The 22,197-nt window shown below is 38.2% G+C and overlaps 1 protein-coding gene across 2 annotated transcripts; it reads right to left on the bottom strand.

Moving 5' to 3' along the window:
- Window positions 1–1,702: 1,702 nt before the first annotated feature.
- On the bottom strand, window positions 1,703–9,124 carry galr2b (galanin receptor 2b). Of its 2 annotated transcripts, XM_056754037.1 has the most exons (4): window positions 9,016–9,085; window positions 6,948–7,031; window positions 6,003–6,400; window positions 1,703–4,039 (listed from the first exon to the last, which is right to left on the bottom strand). In XM_056754037.1, the coding sequence occupies exons 3-4, from the start codon at window positions 6,374–6,376 to the stop codon at window positions 3,277–3,279; spliced, it is 1,137 nt and encodes a 378-aa protein (XP_056610015.1). In that variant the 5' UTR covers window positions 6,377–6,400; window positions 6,948–7,031; window positions 9,016–9,085; the 3' UTR covers window positions 1,703–3,276. The 2 variants fall into 2 exon arrangements, with proteins under 2 accessions (XP_056610015.1, XP_056610014.1); XM_056754036.1 differs by lacking the exon at window positions 6,948–7,031 and having other exon boundaries at window positions 9,016–9,124.
- Between the last annotated feature and the right edge of the window lie 13,073 nt (window positions 9,125–22,197).

Below are 22,197 nucleotides of genomic sequence, written 5' to 3'. Positions count from 1 at the left end.
ATTCAAGGCAGCATGAGGTCGATTAACAAGCTCTTTAAGGTCTGCAAGCCAGATCCATAGTTAGATCTATCGTATCATATACTGTGTTTACATTCAGGCTGTTTTTTGTTGATCTCAGGGTTATGCAAGCAACATTGTGACCGAAATTCACGGTAATTTCATTTTTTTGTCAAAATCAAGGAAGGGTCAAAGTAATTGCTCTCACACAAGCCGTCCTATTCTTAGAATTTCATATACAATTTCCTGGTGGTTTAAATTGAGCAATGTAAGAGAAAAGCTAACAAATACTTCTTAATGAAATGTAACTACCAGCAGGTAGAAGAAAAAATTGGTTTGGAGTTTATAGAACATTTCTAAAAAAAAATTATTCTTGGTATAGGTCCATAATCAATTATGACGTGACATTACGTATGTCAGGTTTATGTCAGATTACATTAAAAGTCAGCAGATCACCGGATGTCCAAATAATTTATGCATATTGCTAAAACCAATTAATCCGTTTAATCTCTGCAACATCAAAGAAATATATTCGACTTTAACTGTCATATAGGCTGATTACTTTGAGTGTACCTTAAGCTTGACAGAAATGTTAAATGAGCATTAAATTACAGTGCGAGCTCCGGAAAGTCGAGATGAATTAACCGCTTTAACTGTATAAAAATAGCACTGCACATATAATTTTGCACGAAAGCTTTCAGATTCGTCATGAACGACTAATGTGCATAACAAGGCAATTGACACTCCATTTTTCATCCCGCATTACGAGTGTCTGTTGTAATAGTGAAGCTTTTTCGTGGCTCGTTTGATCCAGTTTTGTCAAGAAGGTTTTGGTATTAGGTTTTTGGAAAATCAATACAAAGAATGTCATCATTTGATGCTGCTTCAAACTCATACATTGTTATGTTTCATTGGAGCACAAGAAACCTTTATAAGTCTTGCTGTGCAGCTGTTCGATTCCAGAATAATAAAATACGGCAGGTTTTGTTGAGGTGAAGATTTGCAGTGATTTCAAAACTTGTATGTTCAATGGAAGAAGTAAAAGCCTGAGTAAATGGGCGAAATGTTCCTTTAATAAACAAACTACATCTGGGCCGAATGCATGTTTGAGGGCTTTGGCTGATTTGGACAAATGACCACGCTTAACTTCTTAGCTTCACAAGTAAAACATAAATGATGATGTTTAAAAGCCTGCGTTTAGTGAAGCTGTATTAAAATGATTGTTTTCGTGTTGTTTGGATTGTGTGTCTGCAGTAAGAGTATCTTGACGCTTTGGTTTTCACGCTGCATGCGTAAGCACTTTCAACCCTCATTTGCTTTAAAGTTGTTTTTCAAGGAGAGTAAGTGCAGGACATTAGGCTTTAATTCTCATGTAATGCTGCAGCTTCACTACCCTACTTAAAAATCCTCTTTCATCTAACATAAATCTCTCAAATGCTTGTCCTAGGCTACAAGATTTCTCAGCCGACTGTTGAAGCAATAAGGGGTCATTTCATTTCCCAGTTCATTTGTATATTTTAAAATACCATGCTGGTGCAAAAGGATTATCAATGCACGTTTTATTGAAATTTACTGTCAACATCAAATTCAAAACTGCCAACATACCATTTGCTGTTTAGCTACAGTGCATATACATACTCAGGGCGGACATAAAGGTAAGGCAGCACAAGTACTGGACAGTAAATAATAGTTGACTGTACTCTGAGATAAATATACGGTTTAGCTATGTTTATTTGGCTGTAGTAAACATTAGAAGATCTGAGCAGCGTGTAGAATTTGAAGTGCAGCTATTATGCCCGGCTGAAAAAAAACCATTAGAAACCCAATAGAAACCAGTACAAAAAGTCTAATGGTTTCCATTAAAATACCATTTTGAACCAACTTTTTCCATTAAAACCATTACGAAATTCATTACAAAACGTGTTTTGGGCATTACTCCAATAGGATTGATCTTCCAGATAACACCCCACCAATAGAATCCATCACATACAGACGGCATTATGATTTACATTAAAACCTATAATATTCCAATTATATCCATTAAAGGCCAGATTTATGAACAGTTTGCAGCACAAACACCTCTTTTTGAAAAATGAATGTTTGTTTGTACTTAAGACACAATTTCGTGCTGTAAAGGCATGGACACAGTTTATTTGACTGCATTTGTATTGCATCTATAGGAGTTTCTTCAGATGCAAACTTAATTGGAGGAGAGTATTTAGATAAATCACGCAACGTGGTTTACTAATTTTTGCGCTCTAAGGTTTGCACTCATCTTTGTACTGGTACAGTATTTGCGGCTTTATTTAACGTCTAAAAGAGCATGTCTTAAACCCAATAGTAAATCGGCTGCTCTTGGTAGATTATGGGAATGAGATATTGCGCCTGCGTTTTTAATGTACGCCTGCTAGTAAATCAACAGCAGAACTTTTCACTCCCGTCTGCACTTTTTTTAAATCGTGCTCTCGCGCAATTTTGCCCTGTTCTGACAATCTGGCCCTAAATCCATTAAATGATCTGTTGTGTTTTATCATGTTCTGTTGTTTTTTCAGCTGGGTGTAAACTCAATAATCAAGTTTCAAGACATTTTACAACAGCAGAAAAACACAAACACTGTAAACAATTCTGAACTGAACTCAAAATGTTCTAGTGATCACTTGTGACTATTATTAAATGTACATAACTTTAATTGAGACAATAAGAAATAAAAATTTAACAAGTCACTAGAAATATTTGAGTTGGAGGTGAGAGCAAGAACATACTTAACATAAGCACATTTTGTAAAGAGCTTGTAAGGAGAGGCTAAGGAGCACAATCAAGATTTCTCTTCAAAGCCTGATAAATAAATCACAGCTTCACACATGTAAAGATACTACGCTCTTCAGATATTAAAGCATGTTACGTACAATAATCGCTTACAGATTTTCACAGGAGAATAGTCATCACAGCATTAAATTGAAACATGCTCTGAGGAGAACACTTAAACAAACAAACAAACACAAAATGCTGCTCAGTAACAAGAGCTTGCGAATAAACATATTCCAGCATTACAGCCAAAATAAGAAAGCAAAGCGAAAAAGTGTGTTCGTTCCAAACCAATTGAAAACACATTTTCAGTTTGTTCAGTGATTTGAACCTTAAATAACCGGAGTCTTTGCTGTACTTATTCAGTCAACAAAAAACCATGGTGATGTGGATCGATGCTGCTAAAATCCTCGGCTCTGTTTGAGGTCTTTAATAAGGCTTTCTGTAAGGCATTATTAGCCGTTCTCCGCTCCATCATGGCTGATTCTGAAAGGGCAACGTTATGGTCATGGTCGTGTTCTGCGGCTCGGTGATTGGGCGGTTGACCATTTCGTTCTCGTTCTGTCTGGCGTTCTCTTCGTTCATTTGGGACACTTCAGTGGAGCCGGCCTCAAAGCCGGGAACGGTGTTCGCCACGTGGACCACGTGCACCTTGTTCCGGCCCTTTTTGCTGAGGATGCAGCTGAACACCTTCTTGAAGCCCTTGCGAAAGTGTTTGGACACCAGCGCGTAAACGATGGGGTTGAGGCACGAGTTGGCGTAGGCCATGCAGTGGGACAGCAGTCTGAAAGCGTACGTGGTCTGGTTGAACGGGAAGTCTCCGTAAAGGTAGCACAAAATGACCACGTGGTACGGTAGCCAGCAGATGCAAAAAAGCACAGTGACTATGATGATCATCTTGGTGACCTTTCGTTTGGCACGCTTGGACTCCGACATGCCGTCCAAAGGGTCAACCGCCGTCCAGAGGTACTTGATGGTTCGTGTGTACGACAGGCTTACGATGAGCACAGGAATGACGTAGCCGAAAACGAAGGTACAGGTATCCAGCACTTTACGATTATATTCCTCCCAGCCCGGTACGCACACGTTGCTGTTTTCAAACTCGATGAGGTCATAGTAACTCAAATAGGGACCGGCAAAAACGAGAGACAGGCCCCAGATGACTACCATTGCGACAACAGCGTTACAGGGCGTCCTCAGTTCTCTGGAGCGCAGGGGGTAACGTATGGCTAGATATCTGCAAAAGAAAATATGAACATAGAGCTGTCAAATATAATGCTTTGACTTGAATATATATAGTCTTATAAATAATATGCAATGGATATGTGAATTGTTCATGAAAAATCAAGTAGTGTGTAATCTGGCAAGCTGTGTTGTTGTTCACATGATAAATGTGTGTTGTATTTTATTCCCAGTAAACAGGTTAAAGCCAAAACATTGTAGTTTGGATGGATCAAGGGCAGTCGCCATGTTGCTGTGGGTGAAGGAAACTTATCCTGTTAAACCGGAGCGCATGAGTGGTATATTAGTGCAATTGAAAATGCTTGGCTGTCTGTGCATTTCTCTACTGCACATGCCCACCCTTGTATCAGATCTTTGTACAAACCCTGCTAGTCACAGGTGGTGGGCACTTTAAGACTGGTTTATACTCGACGTGGCCGCACGAGTGTGTGGGTGAGTGCAGCATCAATAATGTAAACATACACAAGGCTTCATCATTACATATGGCAGGCGAATGGTGTATTTTCAGTGCACAACAAAGCATCCAAAAATGAGTTAGTATGAGATTGGACAATAATCTACTAGGGGAAAACACTTATAAAGTGTCTTAATCAAGTATGTAAAGGTTGGTACTACCAGGTATCAGGTATTTTTACATACTGTTGGATGGATGAAAACAAACAAACAACTAACTACTAACATAATAGAGATTGTTGTTCAATTCAGTATTATGTATATATTTTGCTCTAAATTCACAAGTATAACCTAGGAAAGGTGCTTTTTGGGCAGAATGGCATTTGTATTACCATAGCTTTACAATAAACATGTAATACAAATATGGCAATTTTAAATTTGTGTTTAATTTCAATTACTATAGTAAAACTTGGACTCGAAAAACTCTAAAGGTCTTTCCACACTCAGTCCAAATTATTCATATGCGTTTTCAAAGGATGTACTCACTCTCTGCCCGCATCGTCTTGCATACCTGTCAACACTCACGTTTCCGTCTGGAGTCTCCTGCTTTCACACCCACCTCTCTATTCTGATGATAATTCTCCAGTTGAACTCCACTATTTCAGTAATTACTTCCTGAACTCATTAGCGTATTTTTTCTGGCTAGAAAATCAGCAGCCCACTATCCTGTTGTTATTAAGCTGTTCTGCAATCATCTACTCATCTGCCACAATCTCTCTTTATATGCTATGTCTTTGTCATCCGCACTCATAGCCTACTGAGATTTGTGCTGTGAGACGAAGTGGACTCGGACGCCATCCTAAAATTTTTGCATTCGCTTGTACAATGGCTCTGAATGGTCAAAACCCCTCTCAAAATGCTTGCTACGGATGTGAAAAATGCAGAAAATCGAGCACGGTCCCATATTTTTATGACTGACGAAAGTTTGGGAGGCAGTGTGTAAATGTGATTGACAGCGTAAGGTTGTGTTTTTCTTACGTGCAAAAATTTCAGACGCAAATTTCGGACTCTGTGTTTTTAAGTGTTGATATATATCAACATAATCTGACTGGAATTTTTACGTCATTCACGGCTAATTCTTACACAAGTATAAACAAGCCTTTAGTTTATTTTAAAGTTAAAATAGGTCATCTAAACAGCACAATCTAACCAAGCATTGTCCAATAAAATGATATTTGTTGAAATAATGGTGCGTGAATAGATTAATTTTAGTAAAAGGAACGATCTCTTTTCAGATCTGGACTTGTTTCATAAACATAGTGAATGGGTGGAAATAACATCTTTGACATTTATCCAGTTCAATTTGAACCTTTGCTGAAGCAATTTGCAAGACCTTCTTATGTTCAGACAATCTACTTCATTAAACTACAGCTCTGACCAATTAAATTTCTGTTAGGTTCTCTCAGACACGGTCACCTTCATCCCCACGAGCCTACGTTGGACATGGTGTGTCAAGGACATTATTATACCTACACAGAACTTAATATAACATGCATCCAACGTACCTGTCCACAGAGACGGCAGCAAGGGTGAAACTGCTAGCGTACATGGTGAGGTTGATGAAGAAGTGAACCACTTTGCACATGAAGGAACCGAACACCCAGCCCTCTAGAGAATAGATGGTGGCTTGGAAAGGCACGCAGAAAATAATGAAGAAGAAATCAGCTACGCTGAGGTTGAGGATAAAGAGATTGGTGGTGTTATATCCGACTTGCCCGCTTCTGAGAAGCACAGCGAGAACCAGGCTGTTCCCAATTGTTCCCAGAAGGAAGATGAGCGAGAAGACCACCGACACAATGACGCTGGCTGGGTTGAGCTGGTAGCTCTCCGAGGCGTTCCAGTGTCCAATGGCTTTATTTAGGTCCTCGTGATCTGACATTTTAAGGTGTTTAGCTTCAGAGCCCTGCAAAAGGTCACGATATATAAGACATGGATATAGTTTGTGCATCAATTTACATGATGGATTTCCCTCTCATAAAAGGACGTGAATGATTTCCAAATCCTTGTGGCAAATCTCTGCAAACTTTCCTGTTTGCAGTCTGAGGTTTTTATAATGAAGATTTTTTATCACAAAGCGATGAAACAGATGAAACACATATGGACAGACCTACAATTTTGATGAACATGACAAAGTAGATCACGATTTCTAAGGATCGTGATGATGAGTATGAGGAGGATAGAATGGATTCATGACTAAAATCAATTTCAGAATGCCATGATAACCTCTCCAGAGGCAGTTTCATCAGGGTATGAAGAGCATGTCTCCTTCTGGTTGAGAGCTAATCAAAATGATAACAGACAAGTGAATTTCATACTCCTCATGAGAGATCTTAGTTCAAAGTTGTTTGGATTGGGAATAAGAATAGATACCTGACGTATAAATTAATAAAAGGATTACATTGGGGTTGTGTTATCTAAACCTTGAAAGCGGAAGGATTGGAATTGCCTACCAGCGGTTAATCCAAGAGTACTTCCCAATAGGTGTTGCTCAGAGACAGTCGACATCGATTTCTTCACCTCAAATATTGATCCAGCTGTGGGAGGATTAAAAAAGATCTCACTTTTTATCTTTTTCGTGAACAAGCGGGTTCAGGGAATGATACGTTGCATTACTGAACAGGGATCGATGCTTCTTTCAAAGCACTTGATTTGATTTTTGAATGATTTTTCATATGTTTATATACTATATATATTTTTTCTTCTACACTGTTATTTTCATCATCATTCATCTTTTGTTTTGGATGCGTGTTCTGGAATCTTCATAACCAAAGAAAAGTCCTTGTGTTTACAAGCACTTCTGAATCTAATAAAGTATAAAGAAGACAATCCAAACCCAGACTAATAATATAAATGCAATAGATTGAATTAAGGCAGCTGGATATTTTTGTAGCAAAGACATTGAATGTGAGAAGCAGATAGAGCTTGCAGCTGGGTTTAAGAAAATTGGACTAACAAATGTAATGCGGAGCTGCCTAATAGACTGACAAAGTGCACACTCAAAATATATAATACCCAATTTATAATAAAAAAATGAATGCGCAGGGTAGATTTATCTGCTCCATACTCATCAGACAGTGTATTCTAGGCATTCATAAGGCCAAAAGCCGACTTGGAATCCCTACAGGAAAAACACTGATTGTTTTATTGAATTAGGAGCAGTTGATGTCAGATATTTTTATAGCTCTGTAAGTGAACTCCTGTATAGGCACAGATACTCAGCGTGACTCATTATACAGCAAGACCTTTATTGCAGTAAATTGGGCTAAATGAACTGAAAGCCGTTTATCCTGAGAGGCGAGCTCTCCTGGATGCATTCAGCACCGTTATTATCCCGCTTCCTTCGTAGAGATAAGAGAGTGGGAATATAACATGTCTACACTTCCTTTTCTTTAAAAACAAATAAGTTGTTTTTTTATGCGCATCGGGTGAGACGATCCCAAGACTAATCTCAATTATTTCTCAGCAGACGCTTTGACATCGTCTGTCTTTGTGATTTATAAACATCATATAAACACTGCAACACAGCCTGAAGATTCTCACCATGTTTTAAAACAGCTTGTTTGGGACTTATTCACATTAACTGTGAGGAAGGAGAATTGTCCTAAAACCTTACTGATCAGAATGTAAACACTAGGTTACAAATATTTTCAGAGACTTAAAACGCATTTACAGATTTATGGCACATAATTATGTGTTTTCCCAGCCTTTCAAGAGATTACCGGGACTGAAATGTTGAATAAATGTTTGCTCAATAAATGTGGTCTCATCTTCTGCTTTGCCTTGTGTGGTGTCGTACTGGTACTTCTGTTTGTGGCATTTTTGTTTGTGAGCAATTTCCGTTGTAAACAATCCAGATTTTCTTTAATTTGATGCTGGATTACCGCCTGCCAGTGAATATAACATGAAGTGTCCTTCAATATGAAGGGGAGGCTAAACTGATCCCTTCGGTAACAGTCGCGGAGTCAGTCTGTCTGATTCATACATCTGTCATATTCAAAGGGAACAAACCCAAGCCGCATCACTGCCACATTTGTCCTGAACCCCATTTCAAACAGATTAAAAACAAAAACAGTGAAACTTTTATAAACTCATAAAAAGCATCTCAGCTGCATCCCTGGGGGAATAAGAACTCGACTGACTTTCAGTCTGACAAAGAATATGATTAAAAATAATGTTGACTTATTGAAATGTGGTGAAGAAAGCATGCAGTATACTGAATGCAATATACAAAATAAAGTGTACAGACACAATATGATAAGACCCAGTGCAATCTTAGACGCATTTAATTCTGAACATTATATAAGTGCCGTGTAAAGATTTATGCATATGAATGAAGATAAACTATGCAAATTGCACATGGATATGTTAAAGAAAGGCAATCCAAAGCACAAGTCTAATTTACACTTCATTGAATCTTTTATCCAGAGGTGTCAAGGGAAATCTCAGAGTACAGACTGTAAATGCCAGAAAACATCCCAAATTCTCAAGGTAGTATAAGAATTTAAACCTTTGACTCACCTGCTCACTGGATAAACCATATAACATTATTATCCACTCCTCAGAGTCATTGTGATGTTGAGAAGCTCTGTTTGTCTGGATGAGGTGTTGGCGCTTGCAGAATTGAACACTTCAGCAGCCTTCATCTCCTCTCATTCTGCTTTTTCGCTTCTCCGTCTCTCCATCCCTCTGCTTTACCTCTCTCACTCCCCCTCATGTATAGAGGCTCCTCCTCCATATCGTGGTAAATGCAGGAGAGACTCACAATTCACTGCAGGAGAGAAAGAGAGAGAGAGAGCGAGAGAGAGAGGGTGTCTCTCTTCCACACTTTTCCATGCGCATACACATTGAAGCTCATGATGTGGTATGCATGTGAAAGATCTTTTCATTCGCTTTACTAATGCATGCCGTGCCGAATGCGTCAATACACAAGAATGGTCCTTGGTGTGCGCACTTGCCCGAGTCTTGACTATCAAACGCGATAAAATATTTAACATATAGATCAGATTAATCTTGCGCCTGTGCGTGTGCCAAAGTAAAGTTGGGATTTAGATGCATCATTTAGACATGTGTTGGAATATATCCAAAGATGTGTATAGAATTAAAGTTATTAGAGCATGCCACTGGCAACGCCAAAGTCGCAGGTTTGATTCTGAGGGAACTCATACAGTATAAAAAAGCAAGACCTTGAATACTTTAAGTGCCAGATAAAAGCTTTTGCTGAATTATTACTCTCTACAGTGTTTTAATTGAATAGACAATCTGAATGCAAAATACTTCAAATGAAAATGTTCCAGCAACAAATAGGAATTGAAAGGATTCTGACAGCTTTGAATGGAGCCATAAAGCACAGAACAGCCCTGCTTTTAAAATTCCTCAATGCCTGATATAAGCATCTATTCTCACCTTCGGAGAAAAAGCATATGCGGCGAGATCTCATTAAAGGGAAAGTTCACCCCTCGAGTAAATTTACTCGCCCTCTTGTCATTACAAACCTGTACATGTTTCCATCCACAGAGCACAAAAGTTGTTTTGACTCAAAAGCTTGCAAGTGCCGGTTAACAGTATTCATCAAAATAACTTTTGGGTGATCTGTCACTTTAACAGTGTTGTTATATTGATGGAAATGAGCAATGACTGTATGTTTATAATTTATTGTTACATTTTTTAATTTTTTAATTTATCCTTTGTTTTCCTAATGTTAAATTTATGTTTTATTATTTATTATGATTACCATTTTTTGTATTTCGGGAAAATGTATGTAAAAAACAATAAAACAGTGTTGATAAAAAACAGTGTTGTCATTTATATGAAATAATGTCTCATTTGTCACAAATTGTCACAAATCAGTTGTGACAATTGTAATAAAAATCTTTTGGAGCTTAAATTTGACTGTGCTAAAATGGATCCATCAATCAATTGTTTATGTTTTTTGGTCCTGCACCTGAGCGTCAATTGGGTTAGGGAAGTGTTAACTTTTATGTGGATGTCAGGTTCCACCATTTACAACAGTGTGCATTGTTTACGTCCTGTGAGTTGTTTCATAGATGAAATGACCTGGCCACATCCAGCTATTACTGACAATTTGTTCTATTATGTACGATCTATGACCTTAGCAGATGACTGTTTTTGAAAAATCATTATATTTGTGCCTGTTTACCAAAACACACGTCATAAAAAATGATGCTTCTGCACATTTACATCAAATTTGTGTGTTTCCATTGAAAACTCGTTATGTATGTTTTTCAGTATTTCACAAAGCAGAGTTTATCCCTGTGTAATATTGTTTCATATTTATTTTTGATATATTCAGTTGTTAAGTATTTTCCTGTAGTTTTCCTGTAGCTCAGTGGTAAGAGCATTGCGTTAACAATGCTTGGTTGTGGGTTTGATCCCAGTTTATTGCACATACCCTTGTAAAATGTATAGGATAAAGAAATGTGAGTCGCTTCTAAAGCGTCTGCCAAATATTTTAATGTAAATGAAAATGTAAATGTAATCAAATTTCTAGTTTTCTTGAAATCTAAATTTGATACACTCAGAAATATGTCTTCATGCAAAATCTTTATGTTCCATCTTCCCCTGCACAGGATCTCCACAACATTGTTGTTTATTTAGACAAATATATATACAGAATAAAATGTCTCCCATGAGATTGCAATCATCTGCACTTATTTGATCAAACATATGGTTATAAAAGTATTTATGATGCATTCATTACAGTATGAAGAGAATGTTATTATTCTTTGGTGTCATATCTTTAGCGTTATACTTAATGTATGAACTGGTGGTTGTTTTTGTTTACTTTCTGGTCCATTTAATCTTTCCATCTCAGTGTAAATGTCACACTAAAGGTGGCAAAAAATGATCAGTTTTGGTGTACCTCAGGGCAGAGTCTTAAGCAACATGCCTATGGTTTTCTCCTCTAGTTATTTCAGAGTAATCACAGAGTTCATGTTACTAACACATGCTTTAGTCCAGTCACTCATTCTTAATAAGAATTGCATGCACTGCCTGTCACTTGAATGACGTGTTGTGTATTTCTTTGGGGCAAAGGTAGCCATATAATTATTTCCAGATCTTGACTTGGGGGCTTTAAATTGGCATGATGACATTGGCAGAGATGGTCACTGGGGAATTGTGCCACTTTGATGAAGGATCCCTCTAGCGATGCGTGATGCCAGACGTGCTGTGAATACAAAGAGCATCATTACAGTCAGACTGTGTGTTTTTAGTGAAGCTCATGATGCAACAGACTTGAGATTAGATTCAACTTTATTGTCATTACACATGCACAAGTACAAGTCATTGAAATGTAGTTTTGTCTAACCATAAGTGCAATAGCAGCAAGTGCAAGATTTACAGTAGTTGCATGAGTGCAGGAAAAAATCAGTATTATGAAGTAGTTTACAGATGGGTATGTACAGTGAACAGAATATACAGATGGGTATATACAATTATAAGTTAGCCTAGAGTGAGTAGTAAAGCAATTGATATGGAGTAGTACAAAAAAGTATGGACAGAATCAATCCAAGTAACAGTGCAGTGAAAGAAGTTATTGCATATTTAGTTGAAGTACCGGTGTGCAAAGATGCATGTGTAATCAGTAGGGACTGCAATGAACAGACCAGTGGCGCAAATTACAAAACTTTAGCCAGATGTGCAGTGAAGGGGGAGAGGAGAGTGTAGCGTATGTGAGGGGCAGTGGGATCAGCGAGGGGCAAAGTTCAATGAAGAGACAGCTCTAGGAAAAAAACCGGTTCTTAAGTCTGCTGGTCCTGGTCCGGAGGCACCTGCAACGCCTGCCGGAGGGCAGAAGAGAAAACAGTCTGTGGGCGGGATGAGAGGACTCATTAAGAATGTTGCGACCTCTACGTAGACAATGTTTCTTCTGGATGTCCATAATGGCTGGAAGGGGAATCCCTATGATGCACTTGGTGGTTTTCAACAGCCGCTGCCATGCCTTGCGCTCTGCAACAGAGCAGCTCTCATACCATACCGTGACACAGTTGGTCAGGATGCTCTCTGTAGTGCAGCGATAGAAGTTCACCAGGATAGCCTGGGACCTCTGGTTCATCTTCAGTGTCCTCAGGAACAAAAGGCGCAGATGAGCATTCTTGACCAGGCTGGAGGTGTTGGTTGTCCAGGACAGGTGCGCCATGATGTGGATCCCCAGGAACTTGGAGCTGGAGACATGCTCAACAGCCATCCCATTGATGTGGATGGGGTCATGTGTGCCTCTTGACTCTTTCCTGAAGTCCACAACGAGCTACTTCGCTTTGGATGTGTTAAGGAGCAAGTTATTGTATTTGCACCATATGGCCAGGTGAAGGATCTCCGCCCTGAAGGAAGTCTTATCGTTGTTGCTGATGAGACCGATCCCCATAGTATTGTCAGCCAACTTGATGATGGAGTTATATGCTTAGCACACAGCCCTGTGGTACACCACTGTTAAGTGTGATGGTGCAGATGGAGCCTGATCGTACATGCTGGGGTCTGTTGGTCAGAAAGTCCATAATCCAGTTGCGTAAGGAGGTGTTAACACCCAGGTCTCCAAATTTAGCTATTAACTTGAATGGGATTACAGTATTGAATGCTGAGCTGAAGTCAAAGAGCATTCCTGCATAAGTATTCTTATTGTCCAAGTGTGTGAGTAAAGAGGGCAGTGCCATGGAAACTGCATCCTCTTTGCTCCTATTGCTGCGGTAGGCAATCTGGTATGAGTCCAGTGTGGATGGCAGAGAGTCCTTCAGGTGTCCTAGGCCCAGCCTCTAAAAGCACTTTATAAAAATGGATGCGAGTGCTACAGGGCGGTAGTCGTTTAGGCACGTTGGGCTGGAGTGTTTTGGCACTGGTACAATATAGGTGGATTTAAAGCATATTGGCACAGTTGCTTGGGAAAGAGACAGGTTGAAAATCTCTATAAAACCCCAGTGAGCTGCTCAGCACACACCTGGAGTGTGCGTCCAGGCATGTTGTCTGGCCCAGCACCTTTGTGTGCACTGATCCAGTTCAGTGCGTTGTAGACATCTATGGAAGAGAGTGTGATTGGCGGGTGGTCAGCTGAGGGTTTGAGCTTGGTGACAGTTTCTCTATTGATTAGTCTTGCTGATAATTTAAAGTTGTCTTTATTTTCATTCTCACAGAATGAATGGTTGAATGTTTTGCTTTATTTCTTCTGTGATCATCAGTATGTGTGTTATTTATCTCAGAGGGGTTAAAATACATCAAATGCACTATTTAAAAATAAGTAATTGTGAACATGTAAATTCATGGTGGTGATGACCAGAACAGGGGTGCCTTTCCCGGACAACGACATAACTTGTTGGTTAACCACCATTGTACGATGCATCATTTGGGAAATTAACGATGTAGTTAAGACAGTTTCCCAAAACTGTAGGAACTCTGTCGGAGATCAAATGTGAGAACCAAGTTGGTTCAGCAATCTAGTTGATGAAGCCACACAGGTGGAGGAATAATGACGTCTAACAATAAATACGTTCAGACCAAGCTAATGTCAAATTCTTGCTGTAATTTACCTACATTGCATTTAAGGCATACTTTTTTTGTTCTATTTTTCTCATCTATTGTTTTATTTTACAATATTTTTATCATTCCGCCCAGGAATTCCCCAGGGTCATAGAGCAAGCGCTTGTGCACTTTTCAAACATCATTGCTTCTATTTTCTTGACAAACTAAATAATGTAAAATTGAATTTGTATCAAACGCTCGGGGCATGCAAGTCTACATGTCATAATAATAAGGAATGATGCTTCTAACCACAGCTCTAGACCTGTAGTTCAAAGCACGAAACACTTCAATGCTTTTGGGAAACGCACCCCAGAACGATAAAGATTCTTCTGCTTGCATGCATGTGTGATCATTGTGTTACATCAGGAAGTTTATTTTTTATGCATATTTAAACTGTATATATGACGCAGTTTTATGACCTCAGGCATTTGGAGTTTGTCTGTTACTGGTAGACTGTGAAAGCAAAACACCTCACTTATGGATTAATAACATTTACATTACATATGGATTATTAACACGACATTAGATCAATACTATACCCACAGCGTTGAATGTCAGGCGTTGTGAGAGGCTCCGGGGTGGAGGTCAAGTGTAGGCCAGCTCATGTCGTTTCAGCAGGACAGTACTAGTGTGTCGATTCCTCCAGCCGCTCAAGAACTGAAACCTACGCTGCACATTCAAGTCTGTATTCTTCTGGTGTTATTTACAGTATATCATTTGATCTTACATCTTGAAATATTTAAATGCCGCACAAACAAATTGAATTCACAGCACATACTCAGAGATCTCCCTCTTTTGCTCGGTCGTCATGGCAACGCAACCGGTGAAATCTGGTCCAAGTAGTGTTACTGTGAAATTATATCAGCATTATTCCTAAAGGTTTTCTAAATAGCAGTTTCACAGGACTATGCGTGTCACCCATGTCACGCTTTATATTCATGAATATTTGTCTATTTCCTGCATTGTTAAAAAAGCGTGACATTGTGCGAGGTTTCCTTGGCTCTGAGTAATCAGAGACAATTCAAACTATAGATAGAATGTACAAACATCTAACAAAGTAATGTTTTTCAAATGTTTCTGAAAAGAAATGTTTAATAAGAAAGAGAAAGGTAAAGAAAGTTTAATACTTATTATTCTTCATTCATGGACCAAATGTAAAACATTTTCTCTTTATTCCACAAGAAAGATTATAATTAAATCAATTTAGACTAACTTAATAACTGGACTGCGATAATACAAGTGATGTTTTTTATATTTCATATTGATTATTCATCCTGTTAGATTCTCTCTGTGTGCTTGTCTCAATTATTCTCTGACAGTTGAATCACAATCCCCGATGTGAATAAACCATGTCAAATCTGAGCCGTGCTCTTTTCAAAATCGTAAACATTTAAACATGAAACATTTGAAAATAGATTAATAGATTAACGCCGAAAGAATAAAATCCCCTCCAAAGATCACGATTTATCGACACTTTCATTTCTCTAATCATGTCATTTGGATATTTGATGGAGGCTGGACAGCAGGGGAGAAGATCTGACAAGATATCCAACAGCCAGATGGTTCAAGTATTAATCACCAAATGTTAGGAAAAAAACATTTCCCATGTAGTGATGAAAAGAATTTTCGTTTTTATATCCTAATTTGAAGAGTTTGGAAAACACAAGGTTGATAAGGAGATCACATGACGAATATAAATTATGACCACTTTCTTTGGCTATATTGACAAGCAGTGTTGAGTGTAACTAGTTACTAAGTAATTATTTCCCATGAAAAAGTAAAGTAAGGGATTACTCTATTTAATTACAATTATTTCTGATGTAATTAAACTAAATACTTTGCGTAATATATGTGTGTGCAATATTGGAATTGACATCAAAATTCAAAGTTTAACTTTAAAATCTGTGGTGTAATGTAAAATTCTCAAATTGGTGATACTTTGGTGAGTTAATAATACTACTTTATATAGTTTATATTCAATATTATTCATTTGAATGAATTAAAATTAAGCTGTTTCATGTAAGTAAAAAAATACTTTTGGGAGAGAGTCATTTGTACAGTAATCTAATTACACTTCTGAATATGTAATTACTAACTAGCATAATGCATTAAAATTAAGAGAGCTGCAGTGTGTCGTGAGACCTTGAACATAAGCACAATTTATTATCAACTTAAGAGTACGCTTTTTTCAACAGCAAGCAAATTGAATCCATTCTAATGAAACTGAGCTTTGGAATGTAAGGTCAGGTTGCTCATAGACTTGTTATGTGATTTGTGAAATGACTGAATAATGTTAATTTGCAAAAATGTTCACTTATGCTGCCAGCCTCCCCCGAATCCATCACAACCTTCAAGAAACAACTGAAAACACACCTGTTGATTACTTTCCTCTTTGTTGTCATCTTTCTCTAGTAACTGTGGTCTTACATGTAAACACGGCTTTGTAAACTGCACTTATTAACTCATTAACTAAATGTTATTGCCATTTCATTTTTTAGTTTTTTAGGCAATATTCACATTTCAAATTGCTGTTGGATAACTTTGTCACTCCAGAGAAACTCACCAAACACTGGACTGGAAATTTCACAGGACATTTTTATCCACATGTAGCTGTGGGTACATTAACTGGATCTGTTTTTTGCTTGAGTTGCCTGTTTACACTGAACAGCGGAACATGATAACATGATTCCGAATCTATTACACATAGCGTGGTTATTTTTCAACAGCGTTTCAGTATGTGTCACCCTTAGTTTCCTTTTCCCATTATCTCCTCTGGTATCTGCTAATGTTGGCTTCTTTGTACAGTGTGTACCGACAGATTGTTCCAATACGTGACCGTTACTTCCGTACGGCTCTGATGTTCAACGACAGGAAATCTGAGCTGCTCTCGACGTACAGACCCCCACATTAAACGAAAGGTTTTTAACAACTGCACTCTAAACTACATCGCTCCTTGTGCTGTTTGTGTGGCTGATAGCCAGAGATAATGATGGTGACATTTACAACTTGCCGGGAATAGCACCCATTCATTGGCTTATTACACCTTGCTGCTGGACTCAGTTAATGATTGGCTTTATTATGGAGCATGTTCTTGGGTCTGGATATCACTGGCCTGTTCTCTAAAGTAAGAAGGAGAAAGAGAATATAACATCTCACTTTCGTCTAGCAAGATATATTCTGCAAACAAATTCTGGAAGTTCTTTAATATTGGTAATAGCTTGATTTTTTTCGATAAACAGCTTCTCTAAACAGATACTTATCCTGCCAGTGTAGCAAACACATTGATTGAATGATAACACAGGAATAAGATAATATCACAACTGTGGCGTAATGGCTAAACATGTCATTTATATGCCCTTTCCTTTGTAATATATGACGCGAACACATGTTTTCTGTGTCTTTGGTGTGTTATAAGTTGCCCATGCATGTATTAGACACGTAAAATTGCAAAAATGAAAGTGTCGGAACAAAAGATGCATTCTTTCTAAAAGCGAATGCTCACCCAGACCTGCCTGAAACGCCTCGTCTAACCACACCCCCACGAATGTACTTCATTTTGTGGAATGACTTGACTAAGACCGCCCAAAACGATACGCAAGTAAGGTGGGCATACTGGTTAATCTCATTGTATCGTCGCCACCGCAGCCATGTCTTGGAGACGCTGTGTGTTTCGTTGCGAAAAGAAAGCCTCTTTGTTTGCCCTTTCAAAAGACGAGACAACTTAAAACGAATGGTTACATTTTATATACAATACTATTTCAGAACAGTACAATCCAAATGTTCAAGTGTGTGCAGAGCATTTCAAAGATGATTGCTTCATGAACCTGGGAGAGATCAGGGCCGGCTGTGCACGAAAGCCTTTGTTAAAAAGTGGGCCAATTCCAACAATTACAACTTCGCAAGGACATTCTGGAGCTTCAGATTCACAGCCAATAAGTATATTTTCATTGTAAAAGACTATGTTTAGGACTAACGCAAGTTTGTCGTGTCGTGTGTTTGTAGCGCATTTTGTTTCTTTGTTTGATCTGCAAATGTAGACGTGGGCGTACGTGAAAAAAGACAATATAAGTTCTAAAAATGATGAGATTTGTAAAAAATTGGGGTAAAGAGGAGATACAAACATGCATGGTATGTGAAAAATATAGCATTTTTGAACCTTAAATCGTGCATACACATTGCATTACATCTAAAACAAACGATAATATTCCTTTTAGCCGTGTCATTTGACCCATTTAAATAAAATCAATGGCATCAAAAATGTATGGCAGAAGAGCGCAGCATCATCCCTCATGCACACCAGTGATACACAGGAACATCTGATCTACTTGTGAACTCTAACACTTAAATGTGAGAACGTTGGCAATGTACCCGCATTTATGCACATGCGCACATTATGCACAGGCAAATGATGCAGGATTTTACTGTAAATGTCAGGGTTAAAGTAATGAGATGTGGTGTTACGTCTTTTTTCCATACACAAGACTGTTTGATTTCTTATGAATGAAAGATTGAGAGATGGAAGTGCAGTTCAAGTATCAAACCAGAATCTGACAGTCAAACAATAGGGAAATTTTAAATGGAGCACAAAAAAAGCGTGCCAGTTTTCAGGAGCATTCATATCGGCATGAGCCTCCGCACAGTGATTCAACTTATGTGCGTCATCGGGAAGAAAAATCTCCCAGCTGAACCCCCGGGTTGATGCCTCCCCAAAAACACTCCACAACGTGTCACTTCCTACACATGTGCCGTCAGGTCCAAACTGGTTTGTCAGGATGCTCAGAGTGTGAAATTGAATTTTTTGCACGCGGGTGACATGTTGCGTGCTCACTTGGCTGCAAAAAACTAATCTGTTTGATTACAAAGACAAGTAGGTATAGGGAAAATAGCGACAGTAATGTTATGTGTGAAAATGATGTAAACAGAGTACTAGATGTTGAAATTGATAATGTGCATGATATGGTTGAGGCATGCAAAGCCAAGAGGCTATCACAATGAAAAAGATGAATAGATTTCTGTGTACAAAACAAATAACTGTAAGACCTTAATAAACACCATATGGAATAAAGACTAGGCTATAGTGCAAAAAACAGCAGGAGGTGTGCATTAAATTGAATGAGCAGAGTTGAATGCATCAATGCACGTGTAAACATAATCTGGATGTATGAAGCACTTATTTTCTTGGTTGAGCTTTACTTTTTTATTTTTATAATACATATAAACATAATAAATTAACTGGTGGATCACATTCTATAGAAAAACTTCATACTGAAGTGAGAGGCACAGGATATGATTTGGTTTGTTAAGGAAAATGTGGAGAATAGGACACTGAGACTATGAATAGGTTTCCTAATACCAGACAACTTTAGGTATTGCAGAAACAAGTAAACAAGTCACTAAACAAGGGAACTCTAAAGCAAGCACTGAAGCACCACTCTGGCTGACGATTAGCAATTAGACTAATTACTGTTGTGCTCCGTGTACTGCGATTTTCAAATGCAAAATTCATTTCCACGCAAATTGAGAGGAACATAAAATAGCAGCACATCATAGCCTATAATGTTATATTTTTGTGTAACAGACAGACAGACAGACAGACAGAGATAGGAAGACAGACAGACACAGGCAGACAGACAGACAGACAGACAAAAAGACAGATAAGGATTGGATAGGAAGACAGCTAAACAGACAGACAGATTGGTAGGACGACAGAAGGATAGGATTGGATAGAAAGATGGGGAGAGTGGGGTAAGATGAGTCATTTTTTTCTTATGTTGTCCTCAGGATGAAACCAAATGATGTATAAGTGAAATAAAAGTATTTGATCTAATTTCAGGATGTTCCTTATCAATCTAAATTATAAGAACACATCTATGACATACGGTATGGCTGAGTTTGCCCCATGATAGTTGATCCGAGTCAGCGAGTAAATTGAACCGTATGGGGATATAGCATGCAAATGAATTTGAATGAGGACAATGTTTTTGAAGATGTACCTTCTAAAAGTAAGTTCTAGTTAAACCAAAAATAACAAAATAAACTTTAATATTTCAATATCTTTAATTTGCGACATCTTTTGGTTTGCATTTCTGAAATACCTTGTGGTGTGGAACACCAAAGTTGTAACCTTCCAAAAACAGACTAAACAGAGTTTTTGTTGATTAAAAATTAATGAATGTTTTTGTAGATTCTTGACATTATGCAGTGCTTTAAATGCCAAACATGTTAGGCCATTAGTGACTAAAATTGGAAAGATATAAAATATACTGTAGGAGTAAAACCAGGTCTAAGATTAAGTGTACTTTGGTGTACACCCTCCACAAACTCAATATACTAAAGTAAAGATGATAAACTCAAACGTTATGTGATATTTCATTGAAATTATATAGGTTTAAGGTTAAAATTGAAGTTGACTTTATTTAACCCACAGCGTTTGGCTCACTTTGCCCCATAGCTGCCGCTTTGGAAAAATTTAGCTAGATTAGAAATTCAGGCCAGTAATTATCCAAATTATTTGCATGGTTTTATATGTTGGTAAATCACCAACATGCATCATCAATATTTTTAGACCTAGATACATTTGCTTGGATGTACAGTTGATACCACAGTCATTAGCCTATATTCAAGACAGTGATTAAATCTGCTTACCGAAAGGAGGCTGCTCAGCTGGTGCAGTCAAAACAACCAAGAGCTGAATGCATTCAACACAGTGGATATGATAGTGGATTTCAGGAGTAACCCTCCATCACTTCCTCCCCTCACCATCCTGGACAGCACTGTGGATACTTTGGAGACATTCAGATTCCTAGGCTCCACCTTCTCTCAGGGCCTGAAGTGAGAGTCCTACATAGACTCCATTATAAGGAAGGCCCAGCAGAGGTTATACTTCCTCCGCCAATTGAGGAAGTTCAACCTGACACACGAGTTACTGACCCAGTTCTACTCAGCGGTCATCGAATCTGTTCTGTGCACTTCAATAACTGTTTGGTATGGCTCGGCCACCAAATCAGACCTACGAAGACTAAAACGGACAGTTCGTAGTGCTGAGAAGATCATTGGTACTCCTTTGCCCACACTTTAGGACCAGTAGGATTCCAGAGTGAAAAACAGGGCAAGAATAATCATCATTGACTCCACACACCCCGCACACAAACTTTTTGAACTGTTGCCCTCTGGCTGGCGCTTCAGAGCACCAAACACCAGTACTTCCAGACACAAAGCAGCTTCTTCCCCCAGGCAATCGCCCTTCTAAACAGCTAAAGGCTCCATAAAGGAGTAGTTCACTTTCAAAATAAATGTTCATGATAATTTACTCACCCCCATGTCATCCAAGATGTTTATGTATTTGTTTCTTTAGTCGAAAAGAAATTTAGGTTTTTGATGAAAATATTCCAGGATTGTTCTCCATAAAGTGGATTTCAATGGACTCCAAATGGTTGAAGGTCAAAATTACAGTTTCAATGGCTTAAAAAAAGGAAAAGTGTATACTTTATAAACACAAACGCACATTCATGACTTCACAAAATACGTAATTACGTTGAAAAGGTCACGCTTGATGTAGGTGCAAGTCAGTTTTTACAAGTTGGACGTTCAAGTTTTCAATGTAACAATCTATTACGTGAAGTCATGAATGCACATCACAGAACAGAGCAAGGCGAGCATTTGTGTTTATAATTTCTTTTTTAAATGACAGATTTTTTCACTAGATAAGACCTTTGTTCATCGTATGGTATCATTAAAAGCGCTATGAAGCTGCACTGAAACTGTCATTTTGACCTTCAACCTATTGGAGTCCAATAAAATTTACTATAGTGAAGCAAATCCTGAAATGTTTTCATCAAAAACCTTCATTTCTTTTCGACAAAAGAAAAAAATCATAAACATCTTGGATGACATGGGGGTGAGTAAATTACTCCTTTAAGAGCAATATTCCACTTTCACTACTCCAATAGTGTGCACTATAGTGCCTACATGTATATAACATACTACCTCTCCTTACAACATCATCCTTTTGTCATCATCCAATTAAAGCTTATTATATTTGTATTGTCATTGTGTTGAATGTCTGTATTAGACGCTTCTAACACCAAGGAAAATTCCTTGTGTGTGCAGGCACACTTTGCAACAACAATCTAATGATTCTGATTTGCAAAATGTTTACTTTGACAAGCCAAA

The sequence above is a fragment of the Triplophysa dalaica genome, chromosome 7 (genome assembly GCF_015846415.1).
Source record: "Triplophysa dalaica isolate WHDGS20190420 chromosome 7, ASM1584641v1, whole genome shotgun sequence".
Taxonomy (NCBI): domain Eukaryota; kingdom Metazoa; phylum Chordata; class Actinopteri; order Cypriniformes; family Nemacheilidae; genus Triplophysa; species Triplophysa dalaica.
This window is presented reverse-complemented; position numbering and strand designations above follow the sequence as displayed.

Coding starts and splice junctions, on each gene's coding strand:
- galr2b (XM_056754036.1), bottom strand. CDS start 9,042: ATGTTATATGGTTTATCCAGTGAGCAG. Junction 6,401..9,015: donor ATGGTTTATCCAGTGAGCAG/GTGAGTCAAAGG, acceptor GACCTTTTGCAG/GGCTCTGAAGCTAAACACCT. Junction 4,040..6,002: donor GCTGCCGTCTCTGTGGACAG/GTACGTTGGATG, acceptor TTTCTTTTGCAG/ATATCTAGCCATACGTTACC.